Source organism: Candoia aspera, chromosome 1, assembly GCF_035149785.1.
Source record: "Candoia aspera isolate rCanAsp1 chromosome 1, rCanAsp1.hap2, whole genome shotgun sequence".
NCBI lineage: Eukaryota > Metazoa > Chordata > Lepidosauria > Squamata > Boidae > Candoia > Candoia aspera.
Genome location: NC_086153.1, coordinates 48,561,852 through 48,581,842, shown reverse-complemented (window position 1 = coordinate 48,581,842; position 19,991 = coordinate 48,561,852). Strand labels below are relative to the sequence as shown.

The 19,991-nt window shown below is 39.4% G+C and overlaps 1 protein-coding gene across 1 annotated transcript in view; it reads right to left on the bottom strand.

Moving 5' to 3' along the window:
* Positions 1-19,991, bottom strand: part of KCNK2 (potassium two pore domain channel subfamily K member 2) — an 88,690-nt gene that overhangs the window by 12,027 nt on the left and 56,672 nt on the right. Inside the window, exons 4-5 of the mRNA XM_063290136.1 lie at positions 12,304-12,490; positions 2,097-2,236 (exon numbers count right to left, since the gene is read on the bottom strand). Coding sequence (XP_063146206.1) covers positions 2,097-2,236; positions 12,304-12,490 — 327 coding nt within the window. The remainder of the gene's footprint in view (positions 1-2,096; positions 2,237-12,303; positions 12,491-19,991) is intronic.

Here is a 19,991-nt window from a genome sequence, read left to right as displayed (position 1 = left end):
GCTCCAAGCTTCCAGCCTTGCCTAGGAATTCCAGTCCAGTCCAGACTTGCTTCAAGCCCACAGCCTTGCCTTGCATCTTCAGTCCAGTCCAGCCTTGTTTCAAGCCTACAGTCTTGCCTTAAGTCTCCAGTCCAGTCCAGCCTTGCTTCCAGTTTTCAGCCTTGCCTATAATATCCAGTCGAGCCCAGCCTAGCCTCCACATGCAAGCCCAGTTCAGTAGGTGTTCCAGATGGTGGACTCTCACCTTCAGTTCAAGCCTTGCCATGTTCCCTAGAATCATCCAGTCCCACAGCTCTGGTCAGCAAATCCTGCCCTGTGGTTTTGCCACCGTGTGATTCTGCAGCCTCGCCTGTTCTTTCATTGTTGCCTGGGTGGTCTTGATCAGAAACCAGTATTACCTCATTTATTACATGGACTATTTGTTGTAAATAGTTGTCTTAATAAAGAGTTGTTTTGATAATAATCCTGTCTGGCCACCTCATAGTCTGAACAGGACAGGGATGATGCTGATGTCCTTGAAAGATGCCATAGTGTGTCCCTTCTTTAAAAGGGGACTACTGACTATCACCTGATTTTCAATTTCCTTTTTTTAGTGAAGATGGTTCAGGACAAACTACAAAGCACTCTAGAGGAAATGGATTATCCAGACCCATATCAATCAGGATGCAGGGTTGGGTATGGGACTGAGACATCATTGGTTGCTCTGGTGGATGACCTATGTCATGACTTGGACAGAGTTGGTGTCTCTATTCTGGTCTTGTTGAACTTCTCATTAGCACTCATTGCCATCAACCATGGTATCCTTCTGGACTGTCTGTGGTAGTTGGGACTGGGAACATTGCCATGTAGTAGTTCTACTCCTGCCTTGATCAATGGTTCCAGTCAGTGGTGGTAGGGGAGGAGAAATCAACTTAGTGGTTGCTCTGTTGTAGTGTACTTCAGGGTTTAGTTTTCTCCCTCCTTCTATATGAAGCCACTGGGAGATGTCATTTAGCTGTTGGAGATGATACCCAGCTTTAGATCATGACCCCAGACTGTGCTGGGGATGCTACCAAAGTCCTGCTTCAGTGCATGGAGATTATAAAGGTTTGGATGGGAGAGAACAAGTTGAAATTAAAACCTAGTAAAATGGAATTGCCATTTCTACATTGGGAATTTCTTGTAGACCTAGTAATTACTCTGGAGATGGAGATAGTGTCCCTAAAGAAGTAGGTCCATGTCTTAGAGGTCCTCTTGGACTCATAGTTCCTGCTAGAGCAGTAGATGAAGACCATGCCTTGTGGGGGGTGGCTTTATGCAGGTTTGGTTGGTGTGTCAGCTGTGGTCTTTCCTGGGAGAGGAAGACCTTGTGACAGTGACTTGTGTCCTTATCATTAGGCATCTAGAGTATTGCAATGTGCTCTACATGGGACTGCCTTTAAAAACAAACTGGTAATTGGTTGGGACAAAGTGCAGCAGTTCAGATGCTCACCAGCAGTTATCACATGTTCCCTATATGGCAAACCTTCCATTGGTTTCCTATTAGCTTCTGAGTGAAATGTAAAGTGCTGGTGTTAACCTATAAAGCCTTTTATGGCTTGATGCCCAGTTACCTACAGGACCATATCTCCCTATAGAAGTCAGACTGACAGTTACGATTGTGGCAGGAGAAACAGATTATTGTTCCTCACTTTTGGGAGGTTGGAGAGGGGCAGACAATTAGAAGTGTTGTTTTTTGGTGGTAGTGTTGGAATGGTCTCTGCTTGAGGTTAGATTTGAACTTACCTTGGACACCTTCCAGAAGATGTTGAAGACCCAGCTCTTCTAGAGGGCATTTGGGTCATGACCCTCTTTGTTTAGTGCATTCTATGGATTTTCATTTTTAAAAAAATTCTTTATTTTTGTTTATTGCACTTGTAAGCTATGAAGAATCTATTGGATTGCAGAGGGGTTAAAAACCTGATCAATAACAATAAATAAATATATAACTAAACAAATAATACTGATGAAATATAAATGCCCAATCTAGCCTATCTGTGAGAATAGCAAGGGGCAAAACTCATTAAAATGTTACAATATTAATAAAAAATTCTGCAAATTCCTTGGGAGATCCTTACCTCTTCCTTGGTCTTTTTGGATATAACTCTTAGCCAATCACCAATCATGCTCAAGACAGCAGCAAAATATGCAAGGCCCACCAGAATCCAGAACCACACAACTGGTTTGTAAAAGTCAAAATATTCAATATCTGATCCCCCTAAAAAGAAATCAAAAAAATATAGATTTGTATTTGATACCTGTTACCAGTCATTTACATTTCTTTACTATTTATTAAATGAACTTCATAGAACAACACAGGTAAGACAGAAGTCAATACAACATTAAAATCAACAAACAGAATTATATTCCAGGCAAAGTTTAGAACTTTAATACAATTTCAGTGAGAAAGATAACTTGTTCTTAAATCTTTACCATGGAACTCAATAGGCGATTTGAACATCATGCTAAACTGTGATCTGGTGTTCCATGAACTTGCATTCTCCTTTTCAGAAGCATGTGCTTCTGCTTTTAAACTGATTAAAAGCAGTTTTAAAAGCATTAAATAAGTATTTGGGGAACTCCGGTTAGTTGAACACCGATTAATGGTCAAAGTAAGATTATGGCTCATGGTTTGATTCTGATTTGTCTGAACAACTTTAAGTAACATAGTTTAAGTGACCCTTGAGAGATTTAAAACAAAATTTTGCATATGCTCATAAACATCATTGTGTTTATGTTGACTGATTCACATTTAATACTGTATCTAAAAAGGTCCAATTCCACTTAAACCATATCACTTTGAAAGGACTGCATCCAGTATTATTTTTTTCTCCTTGTCTTAAGGAGGTCACATGCAATTGGAGATTCATTTTGGACTTTCATACTGAGGAATACGCTTTACTAAGATGGTGAAAATTACTAAGACCAAGGCTGCCAGTGATCAGACCTACTGGTAGGGTATGGCCCAGAAGTGGGGAACGGCCCAAACTGTGGTCTCCCTTCTATAACAGCTTGGCCAGACCTACTATCATACCTCCCATTTTTCATTTTCATGGAAATCCAGCCCCCTACAGTCATGTTGCCAACCCATGTTCTTACCCAGTTTCCTCCTATCAACTCCATTCAAACAACCACCTAACAAACCAGCAATGCCGAAAACCAACAACACTAATAAAAGGAGGTCTGTGAACACTCTAACAGCTCCCTCCAGTCAGCCAGCTCCAACCACCAATTAGTCTACACATCTGGCTGCTGGACCTCACAAGGATTTCCCAGCAAGAAAAAGCAACACGAACACTGAACTGCTGTGCCATAGGATTAAAAAAAAGCTGGCAATAATAGGAACATAGCAACTTTCTTTTTCCTGAATCATCCATTTTTAACTTATTTATGTACTTATATTGACACTATGGCCAGAGTCCTCAAAGACTGGTAATTAACAGTAATTCTCCCAAACTTTAAGGAAGGAAAGAAAAGACCTGCCGCTAGTTATCAGCAAATCAAACTGGTTAGCCTAGTCAGTAAGATTTACACTAGGCATTTATACTAAAAGGTGATAGACTCGTTTGTCACGGAGACTATTCTCACTGAGGAGAGAAGGGCTTTAGAGAGGAAAGACAAAATATGCCAGAGGATTGTGCTGAGCCATTAGGTAGAGAAGTATATAATAAATCCATGGTCTGTACTTTATGTTGGTTTTATTGATTGTAATGCCTACATGTCTTGGGAGAAAGCATGGGGAAAACTAAAGGCCATATCAATTAACTGCCAATTGCTTGCTCTTAGCTCTAAGAGCATGAGAATATTGCTGTTAGGATAGGATGCAACTGATAGTTTTCCTATCTAAATACTAGCAAATCCAACAAGTGAATAAAAGCCCTTCATGGCATGGGGCCAGGTTATCTGAGGGACCCCCTCCCCCTGATTATATCTGCCCGTCCCATCAGATCTGGCAGAGAAGACATGCTGCAGGTTCTATCCATTAGGGAACTACACCGGATGGATCCCAGGAGGTAGGCCTTGTTTGTCATGATGCTGCCGTTATGGAGCATTCTCCCCCGGAAGTCAGATTAGCTCCATCCCTGTTAATGTTCCCTCAAGACCTGGCTTTGTCATCAGGCCTGGGGATCCCAGAGGACCGGTGAGATCTTGAGGTGGCTCCATTACTGTGGTTAACATTCATTCTCTCTTGTGCCTTGTGGTTTTTTACATTTTTAAATAATGACTGTTTTTATGTATTTATTGTTTAATTAATTGTTGTATGCCACACACAGTCACTTTTTGTGAAATGGCAGCCATATAAATTTGATAAACAAAGAAACAAATATAAATAGAGCTCCATGAATCATCAAATCATCAATGGACAGAGATACAATCAAGAAATAAAACCAAGAAAAATGACCCAGGGATGGTATCATCATCATCATCATCATCATCATCATCACCATCATCATCATCATCATCTTATGATTTATGGATTTGAAAAGGGTTAAAGAGGGAGGAGAAAGTGTAAATATATAAAGAATATAAAGAAGGGCAGAAGTGATAATTCTGTTTTCTTTCTTTTTTCATTTTCTTCTTTTTTAATCTTTTTCTTTTTTCTTTTTCTTCTTTTTTATATTTTTAGTATATTCAAAAACTCTAATAAGAATGTAAAAGATTATAATCACCATCATCTTCATTCCCTGGATCAGTGTTTCTCAATCTCAGCCACTTTAAAGTGTGTGGATTTGAAGTTGAAGGCCACACATCTTAAAGTTGCTGAGGTTGAGAAACACAGCCTTGGATAAACAGAAAGCTATTTTTTGTATGCAGCTCAGAACACATAAAAGAATTCAGAAACTACTTGTCCTTCTTCCACAGCAGGGGAACCAGTTTTATTCCAGCTGTGATTAAGCTTTATATCATCGTATTTGGCACAAGGGGGTAGAACTTATCTTAAGGTATAAGCCTGCCCTCTGCTGAGATGTGGCTTACTGAGATAGATTGTGGCAGAATTTCCTCAAATATAGTAGATAAGAATCCCATCCACAAGACAGACCATGGCATAAATACAGTGAAGGCAGGGAGAAAAACACTTTGGGGCCTGCAAGCGCACAGGGCTTGCTGGGCTCTCTTTGATGCCTAGTTCTTGCTCTTGAATTTCTATTCATTTATCTATTTATATATTGAGAAATATTTCTATTTCTTGAGTGTTCAACAAGGGTGACCATGTGGGGTAGGACTACCATATCTGGCTGCAGAAATACATCACAGCAGAGAGACACAGCTCAGACGTTATTTGCACAAGAGAAAATCTCGGGGGGGGGTGAGTTTGAGTGAGAGGGGATACTTTGAGTGAGGACTCAGGCCCACTGCTGGAAGAAGCAGCTGCATGACCCTCCCATTCTCCTGGTTGTCCTCAATTGCTGCAGCCTGGAGGTGATACTTAACACCTGACACCTCTCATCACTGAGAGGCCCCATCCAAGAGGTTAGTCTTGGGGGCCAGGAGAGCTCGACTTCTGCCTTGAACACAGAGTATTTACTGTTGCATGTCAGTCTCCTTCCCTCTGAAATTCTTGAGCTGGACAGAAGAACGTTCCCTGCATGGAGATCTCTGTCCCTGTGGAATAAGAGTGGTGGAATCTGCACCATATCTCTTTTATATTGCTCTTTTTATAGAGATATGACTAAAGAAATGGTAATGTCTACAATCTCTGAATTTCCTGGAAATTCCTAAGATATTTATTTCAGGCATTTATTTGAGGATCATGACTCCAAGGCTGCATGACAAGCAGCAACGTTCTGTTTGGCAATGTCTGTCTGACAGATCAGCTGATATTGCAGAGAAGAGAAGACAGGTTAGGAGGAAGAAGAAGAGGATGCTTGGGGGATAGGTAAGTGTTGGGCCAAGAACAATGAAGGCTCAGTCCATTCAAACTCCAGTTCTTTATTTGCTCACACCATATAGGCAGAATCTTGCCAGACTAAAGCTACCCTACCTAACCTAAGGGGAAATAACCTGGGAGACTCTAGGGCAGGGCTATCCTGAACCTCTTCATTTTCCCACCATTGCCTCCTGGACTGTGCCTCCACTTATCTCCTGCACCTCCTTGGAATGTGACCCCTCCTTCCTGAGAACCAGCAGCACCGCTGAAATCCACCACAGTAGGGTAGCATTTAAGCATTAGTATTCTGGTAGCCTCGTCCTTTAGTCATTTTCTTCAGTTCTTTAGTAACTGTTTATCTCTTAGCATTTTAGCTTTCTCTCCCCCTAAGCATTTTAGTAATTTAGTGTTTGAATTCACATTGTATTGTGGTTGACTGTTTTAATTTTTTGTAAATTGTTTACCTTTTTTCTATTCTTGCATCCTGTGACTTTTGCTATCTAACTGTACAAAATTTGGCCAGTAACTATAAGAAGAGGGTTGATTGATAAGTAGTTAGGATAAGAGCAATGTTTGTTTCTCCTTTGGAACCATACTCACAATAACATAACATTTTACAATTACAGTCTTCAGGTTTGCTATTTATCTTCTCTATTTCAGTAATGTGTATTGAAAGACATATGCATATTTACAGCCAATAACATGAACAGATACAATCTCATTTAGCTGAACCTCTTTTATCCTCGAAGGGACAGTGTTATTCTTAATTATAGGGAGGTTGTTCAACAGTAATAGCAGGAAGTTGTTGAAAGATTCAGGGCAGCATGCAAAAGGATACCATGGTAGGGCCAGCCAATAGGATCCACACATATCATAGAACAGTGAATGGAAAGCTCAGAAAACAAAAGTTGACATTTGCATGAGTGATTATCAGCAGGATCTGAAAATAAAACCTGTAGCAAGATATGTGATATTTTCAGGTACTGAAGTGGAATGGTGAGAGAAGGAAATCCCCATCCAGGCATCATTTATGCTGAAAAAGTGTGCTGTTTTAATATTTTACCTTGGCAACAAAAATGCACAAGGATAACATAAATATCAACACTGACGGGGTCCAAATTACGAGTAAAATATAAAATTGATTACTTCCTGCACTGCATTTATGACTGATGCCTGTTTCTGCACCTCTCTATTTTCTAAGTCACCTAGTGATAGAGCAAACTGATTCCAATGACTCAAGCACAAAATATTTTGGTCATTTCATGGCAACATGAGGTAAAAGCTCTCATGCCTATTTAATAGTACTTTCAGTTACAATTAAGCAATTTCATTCATTCCAGTGAATTAGTGAAACTGCTGAAATCTTCCTCTTAATATCCGGGGCCATTGCTAGGGTCCTCAGCCAGTGAGCAATCCTATCATCAGCACTAGCATATTGAACCTAAGAAGCAGTTGACTGATGGTAAATACAGATATGTTTGAATTTAGCATGGTATAAATGCTGCAGTCAATCAATCAATCAATCAATCAATCAGGCAGAAGCATTATAAAGAGAATGCAGCAGATTTTCAAACAAAATCTTGGAAATGGAAACAAAAAGTTTAGTCTGCTACCAACAATAGCCAAAACCTGCTTGGCAACCTGATCCTATATTTAGAGGTGATTGCACTATTTTCCAACTATCACCAGATCCAAAGATCAGCTAAATTAAAAATTGATTTCTGTTTCACACTTCTGTTCATCTAGGGAACAATCAGAGGCTGAAAATCAGAACAGGTACTGGTATCATAGAGATAGACAAATCTATTCATTTGAGCTCATTCAGAGTCTTATTTATTTATTTATCCGGTCGGTCAGTCGGTCGGTCAGTCAGTCATCAAATTTATATGGCTGCCCATTTCACGAAAAAATTGACTCCAGGCAGCATACATTAAGACTATCATCAGACTCCTTGGCTGTTGGGCTTTTGAAGTGTGGTGTGACCAGTATGCAACAGATGCACATTTCTATTTTTTTTTCCCATCATGCTTCAAGGAGCTACTAAATTAGTACCTAAATCACAACTGGGCTGTGTGAGAATTAACCATCTGAAATATAATCTGATAATGATATTTAAAGCAGTTAACCTGGGAATAAGAATTCAACCTATACAAGAGGCAATTCCCTGCTTGAAGTTCAGTTTAGGACTGCTTCTGGACTTCGCTTTAAATCCAGATATCCAAATGATGTAAGCAAACTATGCTTTTGCTTACTGTAACTTGTAGGCCATCTATCCCCATTCCTTAGAAGAAGAAAAAAACTGACCATAAAAAGACATATGTTGATTACCTCAAGTGTGGGCTATAAAATATAACGTGTTTTGACTGAAAGTGACATACATTTTGTTAAAATCAGGCTAATTTGGTCTTCACTATTGGGAGCATATTACTTTCTACCTTAATGAGCACCATCACAAATATGAAGTTATATAACAGTAACCCCACAAATATAGCTGATCAGAACCAGGAAGAACTCTTTTTCAGTACTGGTACCCAATTCTGGAAGTTCATCTACTGTGTAAAAAGTTTATCTCTGTAGATGGAAGATCAAGAACAAACAATAAATACCAAACACTTCTTCCTCCCTTCCACTTACCCTCTAAACTTCAGAGAAAACTTCTTGGTTTGCTCAAATACAGTTGTCTGTTACTTCTGAACTAAGAAGGTATATCAGAATTGCAGCCCATGGTTTATTTCTGGTTTAATTTTGTTTGTAGGCTGTTTGAATGTCAAAGAAAACAGGCTTGTGAAACTTAATGCTCTGAAGTCATGTACATGAGGGAGCATTTTCAGCTTGTTACTCATGTACACTTGATTGAAACACAGCTCAGAAAAAAACGGGCATGTTTGAAATGGGCCACTGTGTTGCATGTCACAGATAATATACAATGCAAGAGATGGTTTTGCCTTACATACACTAGCTGTTCAACAGACACACACACATATGCATATATATGGGAACAAATCCTCATCTTTTCTCCATGCTATTTATACTGAAAATGACATTTGCACAGTTTTGGTCTATAAGCACAAAAAATCCAGTTTAACTGAATTTTAATTTTGTTCATATCAGTCTGTTTTTATTTTTGTTTTCTTTATTTATCATATTTACTGTATACAGCCACCCATCTGACATAAAAGTGACTCTGGGTGGCATACAACACTTACCTTTTCCTTGCAGGGTTACTCTTTGGCCTGAACTATAGGGACTCAAAGCTCTGTAGCTCTTTTCATACTGCCCATGTAGACTACAACTCAAACTGTATAGTGCTATAGTCCCAGTTATCTAGATTATTTATTCTGAGTGGCAAGTAGAAAGATGAATTAACTGACTACAGGTAGTCCTCACTTACCAAGCACTCGTTCAGTGACCATTCAAAGTTGCAACAGTGCTGAATGAGTGGTACTTATGAGCAGTTCTCAAAGTTCTGGTGATCACACCACCCCTGCAGTCATGTGATCACGATCTGGGTGCTTGGCAATTGGCTTGCACTTATGACAGTTGCAGTGCCCTGCAATCACATGATCACCATTTGCAACCTTCCCTGACAGCCTCTCACAAGCAAAGTCAATAGGGAAGCCGGCAGGGAAGGTCGCAAGTTGCTCGAGTAAGTCTCCCCCATCCAGCAGCAGCCAACCCCCCAGCCTGAAAAGGCTCACACATGCCACTGCAACCACCCACACACCCTCCCCACACCCAGCAGCAACCACCCCAGGCCTAAAATCGGTCTCGGGCACCACTTACTTGCCTGCCTGCTTGTGAGCTGCCTGGAACTTGCAACTTCCTGCTGGCTTGGGTTGGGTTGTGGGAAGCTGGCAGGAAGTTGCAAAGAAGTCCTTGCTTAATGACCCAAGGTTTTCGCTTAATGATGGCAACGGGGACTGCCAGAATTGCCATCGCTAAGCGATGTGGTCACATAACATCACACTTTACGACCACATTGCTTAGCAATATCCCAATTACCATTGTTAAGCGAGGACTACCTGTAAACAAAATGACTTTAGGTTTCTTCCATGAAAAGTCAAGACATCTACACCAGCAATTCAAATCATATTTATCTTTCTCTCACACAGAGACTAAAAATTGCAGTATAAGAAATCTAGCATTTCTCATTCTGATGTAAAGTTTTGCTGTTGTTGCTTTAATTATACAGAGACCTGAAGCTTAAACATTTTCTATTTTCTCTCTCTCTTTTTAAGGCACTTAGGAATTTGAAATACAATTTTGGGAGTTACAATTTTGACTTTAGTGGTGTTGTCTAGCTGGTTCTATCATGGTTAGGTTCATGAAAACTAATCTTTTCATTTCTAAGATAGGGCATCTCTTCTCTCAGCCTGGATGAGCAACATGTTTAGAACAGTGAAGGGACAGCAGCAAAGACCCCTGCCAATACCCCGTGAATTAAGCACAAAATGGGGTGTTTGCCCTGCCTGGAGACATGAGCAAGAGGAGGGGCAACCTCCCTTGCTGTGGGAAGCCATCTCTAAGCAAGTTGGTCTCCAAGCCCCACCTTCTGCCTCTTGGGTTGTCCTGTCCCTTCCCTGCTTAGGAACCAGTTATTGTCTAATTTAGATAACACCCTTCCTTCCTTCCTTCCTTCCTTCCTTCCTTCCTTCCTTCCTTCCTTCCTTCCTTCCTTCCTTTTATTTATTTCAGGAGAAGACAAGGCACAATAAAAGAAAAAGAAAAAGCATAAATAATAGCACAGATGCACAGAAACTATACTAACGACTGAGCTTTTCTTTATAGTAGTAAAAACAATAAAAACAATGAGAGCTGTAGGGACAAATTACTATATTAACTGGTTCATGAAAATGTGCAGAAATGTATAATGATAAAGACTACTAGTGTACTTGATGTTCCAGTTACAGTTAAGTGGCCTTTGGTACATAATGTTCTTACTAGAAACATAACCAGGATGTATCAGTGCATAAAAACAAGATTAAAATATTAATGTTCACACTCTGAAAAAGATACCAGTTTTAAAGCAGGTCCAGCTAGGTCCATTTCTCTATAAATACATATTAATGCATGAGGGTCACTGAACATTTTAACATAGGTATAGAACCAGTGTCTATTTGGCACCTTTATACATAGAAAAAAATAATGTTCAGGCTATAAAAAAATAAGATGTTAGTGAGGACATTTTCATCCTATAGACTAAACACATTTTATATTCAAATATGAATATAAGACATAACAGCATAATAAGTTCTTCTTAAATGTATACTGTCAGTGATTACACACACACACGCAAACACGAATACTAGCTTTTATGATCTGTCCCATATACATAAATAATAAGACATGAGTTTGAGACTGTTTCTCAAGCTTGTATTCTTCCTCTGCCTACAGTAACTAGCCCATACTGCAACAACATTCTCTTCTGCAAATTGACTGAATGATTGATTATGTGCCATCTTATATAATAAGATGTAGTAGCAGCATGAAAATAAATCTGCATAAATAAGAGAATTTGCTGGAGGGAAGAATCATCAACTGAACATAGACAAGTAGGAAAAATGAAGAAGTAATATAGATGGATCCACAGTGCCTATGCATACTCACTGTTGAACAACTGCACACAGTGGTATTCACATGTCTATTACAGTACTATGCAGAGGTGATATACTCTTATAAACCATAAATTATAAAGAGATCCTAACTTCTTCTGACTTGAATATTTAACAGAATCAGGTAAAGCAATTTAGCTTAGTCTCCAGACAGGAGCTGACAAGGGAGTGCTCACAAATGCCAGAGCACCCATAACATTCCCAGATGACATCCACAGAACTCCAATATTAAATGTAAAAATATTATGAATTTTCAGGTTTTTTTCAGGATATTTTGTGAGATTTCAGAATGTCGAAATCTCATAAGAGATCTTGGGGATGTGAGCACAAAAATCCCACAAGATTTAGGGACTTCTCAAGATATTGGCCATTTTTAACTTTTGGAAATGGGCCTATATCATCATATTAGATGATTGGCACCTGAAAAACCTGATGGCCCCCTATTTTACTGTTTTAAAGTTAATTAGTCAATTGAATGGTATTCCTTCTCATGGAAAATGTTTGGTAAGCATGCAGTAAATTTGAACCAACTTTAAGGTTTGGGGCAAAAAATAAATCTTCGAAGAGTTAAAATAGGAAGAATGTAGCAAGCTACGTTGTATGCAAAGGGTCTCTGGTTCAATTCTAGCAGGGAGACCTAGAGAAAACACATATCTGATACCCTGGGAAAAATACAGCTAGATCAATATTGATGGCCTGGCTTAGTGGAAATGTTCCTTGCAACAATGTACACTGTTAAGTCATTTATGTACATTATAAGTGTATATGATTTATCTCTGTATACAGAACTTGATAAAATATTACCTGCCACGTAATCACCAAATCCAATTGTTGTTAAGGTGATAACTACAAAATAAATTGCATCTAACGTATTCCAGCCTTCTATGTGCTTGAAAATGACTGCCGGAAGAGCAACAAACAGTACGCAGCCAAACAGAATGAATATTATTGTTGATATTATGCGGATCTTTGTCTGACTCACATTCCATTTCTGTGGTGGGTGGAGAGAATAAACACAGGGGATGAGAGAGAGAGAGAGAGAGAGAGAGAGAGAAAGAATCCATTATTAGTAAAGTAATATTACTTCATGTATGTATATGTAGGTATGCATTTATAAAATATGTAAGTCTGTCTACTGAAACCCAGTTGACACAGTCTACAAATGTTTTAAATCAAATTAGATGGCAAAACAGCTCTAACAGTATAACCAAAGGGTGACAGAATAGATTAAAGCCACTTCAAAATCACAAGTAAAAAAAAAAGTTTTTTAACATCTCTCTGTAAAGTATTTATAGCAGATCTACAAAGAGCCTATAGGGATGTTTAATCATTATCTAACCCACTAAGCTTACATGGAATTGTTTGCTCTGAGAAAGAAATGGATGGGCAGGTCTTCATACAATCATGGATCATAAAATTTGCTCCCACTGATGTTTATCTAGGAGAGAGCAATTGATTTCAATGGGATTCAGGGCCAAGTAACTGTCCATAAGATTACAACCATGTGCAGTGAATAAATGGGTGTAGAGGGAAGCTAAATTCCAAGGTTACTCCCATTCTTTTTCATGTATAGAAAGCTTATCATGTCAACAAATTTCTGCAAATGAGTAATGTTTCCTACACTTTTGGGGAAAGGGGAAAATACTAGGGTAAGGTGGATAGGTGATGTAAATAACATTTAAATGAATATTAGTATAGATGCGTTTCACAAGAAATGGTTTATATCAAGAATGGTCCAGCTTTCTTCGATAGCTCCGTCTGTAGCAAAGCTATTCACAGCATGAAGCTAATATACAACAGTTACAATTACCAGATTACCAGATTTTATATGCAGTCACCCAACACACCCCCATATAAAGTAGGTAATTCTCTTAAGAAGAAAATGATCTGACAACAAAAATATCAAAATCCATGTCATATAAAATGTTCATGCTTTATTTCATGATGGTAAATGTTGGCTTGGTTACATAAATTAGTCTTACTTGATTTCAATACATTTTGTATTCAAGGAATTTATTTCCACTGATAATTGCTGTAATGTCAGTAACACAATTTCCATCAAAGTCATGGTAAGAATATTGTTTTATTGAACTGTTGATACCATATTTAGGAACATGTTATAAATCTGAAATAAGATATTAAATACAGGTCAAAAAGCTGAAAGGGGTTTCTGTCCCCTATTGGAAGAACTGAAAAAGGGTTCTGTACCTGTAAAATGCTTGTGCAGAATGCTCTTCCAACTACTGCAGCCATTTAACAAAACATATTGGGAGGGAAATCTCATCACCTGATTAAGAGAACTGCATTGTGCCCACAGCACAAAATTCTACCTCACAGATTTAAGCTACCTTCATGCACACCTTCATACACATACTCTTTAGGATCTCTCAGCGGTATTATAATTGGTGAAGGAACCAAGTGGTGTATATGATCTCTATCATCTATCTATGTTTGCTCTAGGAAAACCACTGTATCTCCAGGATTTCCTACAGTAATTATCTGTAGATTTGGCTTTTTTTTAAATTTTCATTTTACATTGCTCAGGACTTTATTTATTTTAGGACTGCTCCTTCCCATCCTATTATTATTGGTAGTTATGACATTGAAGTAAAATAGTAAATGGGATGTGAGCTTTTATTGAAGTAAATGTAAAATATGTATTTATCTATTGAGATCAACTACATCATTCAGCAGATTAAAAAAACTAAAATAGGGTATTACAAACAATTAAAATTAATAATAAAATTAGTTAAAAGCCTATATAAAATGATATGCTTTAAGGGTCTTTTTAAACCTAGTAAAGATATGAGGACCCTCAACTCTGTAAGGGAGTACCTCATCTGGAATACGCAGTCTCCATTTGCTGCCAGATAGGCTCATGGCAACTGTAGACTAAGCTCCCCAGGCAATCCTAATAAGTATGGAGGTTCATATAGAAAGAGGCAGGCTTTCAAATAGAACTAAGTCATGTAGAGCTTTATCAGTAATTACCTGTGTTTTGTATTTTGCCTGGAGAGAACCTGGAAGTCAATGCAAAGCAAAACTGTAATATGCTTTCCTTGTGTTCCTCCCAAAACCAACCTGGCTGCTAAGTTTTGTACCAGCTGAAGTTCATAGATTAGATACAATGGCAGCCCTGTGTCAAATGCATTACTACAGTTATATCTGGAGGTTATCAGGATAGACACCACCAGGTCATATTCTAGAAAAAAACACAGGGTATCAACCAAAGCTAATAAAAGGTCCTCCTGGCCATTTTCTTATTCTGGGAAACCAGAAAAAAAATCAGGTCCACTCCCAAACTGTGTATAGTAGCTGCTCCTTCTGGGAGAATATAATCACATTCAGAACAGGCAGATCCACCATCTCTCTGGACCTTCACCTCCATCTTGATTGGATTCAGTTTCATTTTATTATCCCTCATGAGACCATTATTGACTGAGGTAAACATTGGGGGTAGGCTACATTATTTCCCAAAGATGACATAAAATGACTGTGGTTAGTATGCTGATAGTTTTGTTGTTTATTCATTCAGTCACTTCGGACTCTTTGTGACTTCATGGACCAGCCCACGCCAGAGCTTCCTGTATGTCGTCACCACCCTCAGCTCCCCCAAGGTCGAGTCCGTCATCTCTAGAATATCATCTATCCATCTTGCCCTTGGTCGGCCCCTCTTCCTTTTGCCCTCCACTCTCCCTAGCATCAGCATCTTCTCCAGGGTATCCTGTCTTCTCATTATGTGGCCAAAGTACTTCAGTTTTGCCTTTAATATCATTCCCTCAAGTGAGCAGTCTGGCTTTATTTCCTGGAGGATGGACTGGTTTGATCTTCTTGCAGTCCAAGGCACTCTCAGAATTTTCCTCCAACACCACAGTTTAAAAGCATCTATCTTCCTTCTCTCAACCTTCCTCATGGTCCAGCTTTTGCAGCCATACGTTACTGTGGGGAGCACCATTGCTTTAACTATGTGGGCCTTTGTTGTCAGTGTGATGTCTCTGCTCTTAACTATTTTATTGAGACTTGTCATTGCTCTTCTCCCAAGGATTAAGCGTCTTCTGATTTCCTGGCTGCAGTCAGCGTCTGCAGTAATCTTTGTGCCTAGAAATACAAATTCTGTAACTGCCTCTACATTTTCTCCCTCTCTTTGCCAGTTATCAATCAAGTTGGTTGCCATAATCTTGGGGGTTTTTTCTAGGTTTAACTGCAACCCAGCTTTTGCACTTCCTTCTTTTACCTTCATCATAAGGCTCCTCAGTTCCTCCTGAGTACTATGCTGATAGTACCCAGTTCTAAATGTCCTCATGATTTCCCCAATTGCTTACAAATATTGAAAAGCACTGGAGACAGACAGAACCCTGAAGGACACTCTATAATTTCTATTTTGAGAAGTAACAGTCAACAAGTGACACTTTCTGAAATCTACATGAGAGATGGGAATGGAACAAAGCTATAGCTCCTATTCCCAAAATTCTCTGGTCATCCAGAAGGATAGCATGTATAATTATATTGAAAGCCATTGAAAGGTCAAAAAAATGCAATACTCTTTTTGTTGATCCCCAACAAAAATCATCCATCACTCCCACAGAATAAGTTAAAACAACATCCAGACTAGCCCAAATGTGAGAGATTTCATTTGCAAAAAGGTAATTGCAAGTGATTCTGTAATAGAACTCTGGAAAGAAGCAAGCACAAGTCAGTCCCCTTACACTCTGAAACAAGTCAGCAGGATGCAAGTCTGTAAAATAAATAAGTGCAAGAAAAAATGCTTCTTTACTGAAGGTATTGCCTCAGCGTAGGCTTTCAATAGGTTTTATGCAGGTTTTTATCAGATTTGAGCTCAATCTTCTTTCACCTGTACTCCAGTTTCTACCTTGCTGCTTCAGCTTCCACATATGCCACAGAGCCACATTTTAAGCAGGTCAGAGAGGGCACTTGAGAGCCATTGGGTGGAGGGAGTACAACCATACTTGTCTTGCTAGACCTGTCAGTAGCTTTTGATACTGTCAATCATAGTATTCTTCAGGATCACATGCAAAGGTTGGGAATCGGGGTATTGAATTACAATGGTTCCTCTTCTTCCTGAATGGAAGGATCCATTGGTTTTGGTTGGGGTCTTGGGTGCTCCATTATGGGATGCCTCATGTCAGAGCTTGGTCTCCTCCTATATCCTGTTTAACATCTATAAGAAATTTGCTAGTTTGCAGTGGAACATTCAGCCCCCAGAGGTGAGGCAGGCACCTTCGCTCCCTGCCTTCCAGAAGAATTTGAAAACCTGGTTCTGCCACCTTACTTGGGATGGGAAAGGCAATAGCTCTTCCTGGGGGTGGCTGCACCATAGTGCCCTCCCCATTGAATGAGAGCTTTTCACCACAAGGATCTTATATTTATCTATTTATAATGATGGTCTGTATTGTAATTTATGTTTTATGGTTTTAATTTGTTTATTTTGTGGTAAACCACCCAGAGTCCCCCTTTGGGGGAGATGGGCGGTGACATAAATTTGAAATATAAACAAACAAACAAATAATGCAGGTGATATCTAGCTGAACATCTCCACCTTGGGCTGAATAGGGAATAGGGTCTGGATAAGGAAGATCAGGCTCAGACTCAATAGTAGCAAGATGGCTATTTATATTTACCATTTTTGGCTCTCCATAGAAAGCAGACCTGTGGCTTGGGGGACCTCCTGGACTCATAGCTCCTGCTGGAATGACAGATGGAAACAATGGCCAGGGTGCCTTTGCCCAGCTCTGACTGATATGCCAATTATAGTCTTACCTAAAACAGGGGCACTAAAGAAGGTTACCCATACTCTTGTTATCTCCCATGTGGACTATCATAATTTGCTTCATATGGGTCTACTCTTGAAGACCACATGGATAATTGGTGCAAAGTGGCCCTAGTGAGTACTGGACAGTCTCAATACTGCAATGTAAAGCCATTGCTGTGGGAGCTGCACTGATTGCCAATGTTTCCAAGTGCAACTCAAAATGTTGGTCATTAGCTATTAAGCCCTGTGTGCCTCAGGGCCTGAGTTTCTTTGAGACAACTTATCCATATAGATTCTGCCCACCCAATCCAAGGGTACATAAAATGACTGATTAAAGTACCCATCTATTAAAAAGTATGATGGGAGGGCCCCCCAAGGTGTACATTTTCTATGGAGGCTACCCTGCTCTGGAATAGCATTTCCCCCAAGGCAAAGGTGACTTCCAAACTCTTCCAAACTTCTGGAAGTTCATTAAAAAAATTGCTGTTAGTGCTTTGGGACTGGACTGTTATAGAACTCCAGTATGATAGATGATGATGATGATGATGATGATGATGATGATGATGTTCCCCACTGAGTCACTACCTTGACATGGTTGTGGGGCTTGCCTGCTCCAAGGAGGATAAGAATTATGCCAGAGGTTCAACCATACTGGGCATGTCTCATCAGAGGAGTCAGACAAAGAGTGCCTCTTCCATAAACAATATTGTGAGACATAATTTACAGAAACCTATACTGGATTGGTCATCGCTTGGGTCAACAAGGACCATGCTACATGTTCTAGTTCCTGGATATCTTGTGACAAGTGGACTACAGGACTCAGGACCATTGGCTGAGCAACCAGGGCCAGAAGCTGCAGGACTATGGGAGGAAAAGTTGTTTACCCATCGCAAATATATGAAGACTGAAAACCAAGAAATAATAATCTGCTATTACAAATCAAGTCCAATGAGAAAAGAATGCACCAGTTCTGGAAAGAACAACATCCAGAATCAGAAATAACAGAACAAAGGCTAGCCAATCAAAGCTGATTTATAATATGAAGTAAAGTATTCACGGAAGTAGAATTGGAAGAACTGCAAAGGTCTACCCAGCCAGCATAGTTATTGAACCATTTTCATTCCCAAACCAAGCACGCTCTTCTCTGCCTTCTCCTAAGAAAGCACAAAGCCCTCTAACTAAAAAAACAAGAGGAACCAAAATGAAGAATAACCAAGCATCTAGAACAGCACAAAAACAACAGAATAAGGCTTCCTGCACTGAAGCTTGTTACAAAGGAACAGCTAGCACAAGTATTAAAAGATCCCAATTCTGTAATATCAAATATTAGCACCAGCTCACTGCAAGAAACAAACCAACTGCTGTACAGCACAACTGCAGTTATAACTGAATACCTCAGATGAAAAATCAACAAACAAGAAAAAAAGCCAAACAGTGCACCACCAAAATGGAAAATCAGGTTGGAAAATAAGGCCAGCATGCTAAGATCAGATGCAAACAAGCTAGAACAGCTGAAAGAAATGAAGCTGAAGAACAAGAAGACCAAAGAATGCCTGACCAAGAAATATCACCTAGAGACAAGGAAGATCAAGGAAGCCCTGGAAATAATAAAGCAGCAAATAACAGCTGTAGCCAAGAAGATCAGCATATATGAAACTCAAATCGCACACTATAAGCAAAATCTCCAATTTCAATCGAATCAGAAATGTTTCTATCAATCCATCAATGGAGAGACTGCAATTGACCTGACAAAGAAGAAACAGTGCACTTCTGGGCACAACTATGGGGCAAACCAAAGAAATAGAACAAGAATGCAGCTTGGATAAAGGAAGTGGATAAGAATAAAAAAAGAAGTTGAAATGAAAGAACTTGTAATAGCAGCAGAAATGGTGGAGAAAAGGGCAAGGAAGATCAAGAATTGGTCAGTACCAGGTGAAGATGAACTGCATGGGTTTTGGTTGAAACATCTGACTGGTCTGCACCCACTCATTGCCAAGCAGTTTAACAACATACTGCAAGGAAGTGAAATTGAAGATTGGTTAACATCTGGCAAAACCTACCTGATAATGAAAGATCCATCAAAGGGACAGCACCAGGCAACTACAGGCCAATTACCTGCTTATCAACAACTTTTTAATTGCTAACTGGTGTTGTAGATGATGCAGTCCAACAGCATCTAGTTGAAAACAAGCTCTTTCCACCTGAGCAGAAAGGAAAATGCCCAAACAACAGATGAACAAAATATCAGCTTCTAATTGACCAGATGATTTTGGAAAACTGCAAGAGAAGGAAGACCAACTTGAATGTAGTTGAGATTGATTACAAGAAGGCATTTGACTCCCTGCCACATGATTGGATAATCAAGTGCCTAGAAGTAACATGAATCAGTAGAAACGTCAGAAGCTTTGTGCAAAGATCAATGGCACAATGGAAGACACAGTTGCTAGTCAATGGTGATGGACTGGGAGAGGTTAATATCAAAAGAGGAATCTTTCAAGGAAACGCACTATCACCACTGCTGTTTGTCATTGCATTGATTCCTCTGTCAACAATACTGAACAAGTCAGACCATGGCTATCAAACATCAAAAACATCTGCCAGGCTATCCCACCTCCTTTACTGCTCAATACTGTCCAATTATACAGCCAAGATATTGCAAAGGAGTTTGGACTAGACAAATGTGCCACCCTTACCATCAACAGGGGAAAATAGTGAAAACTGA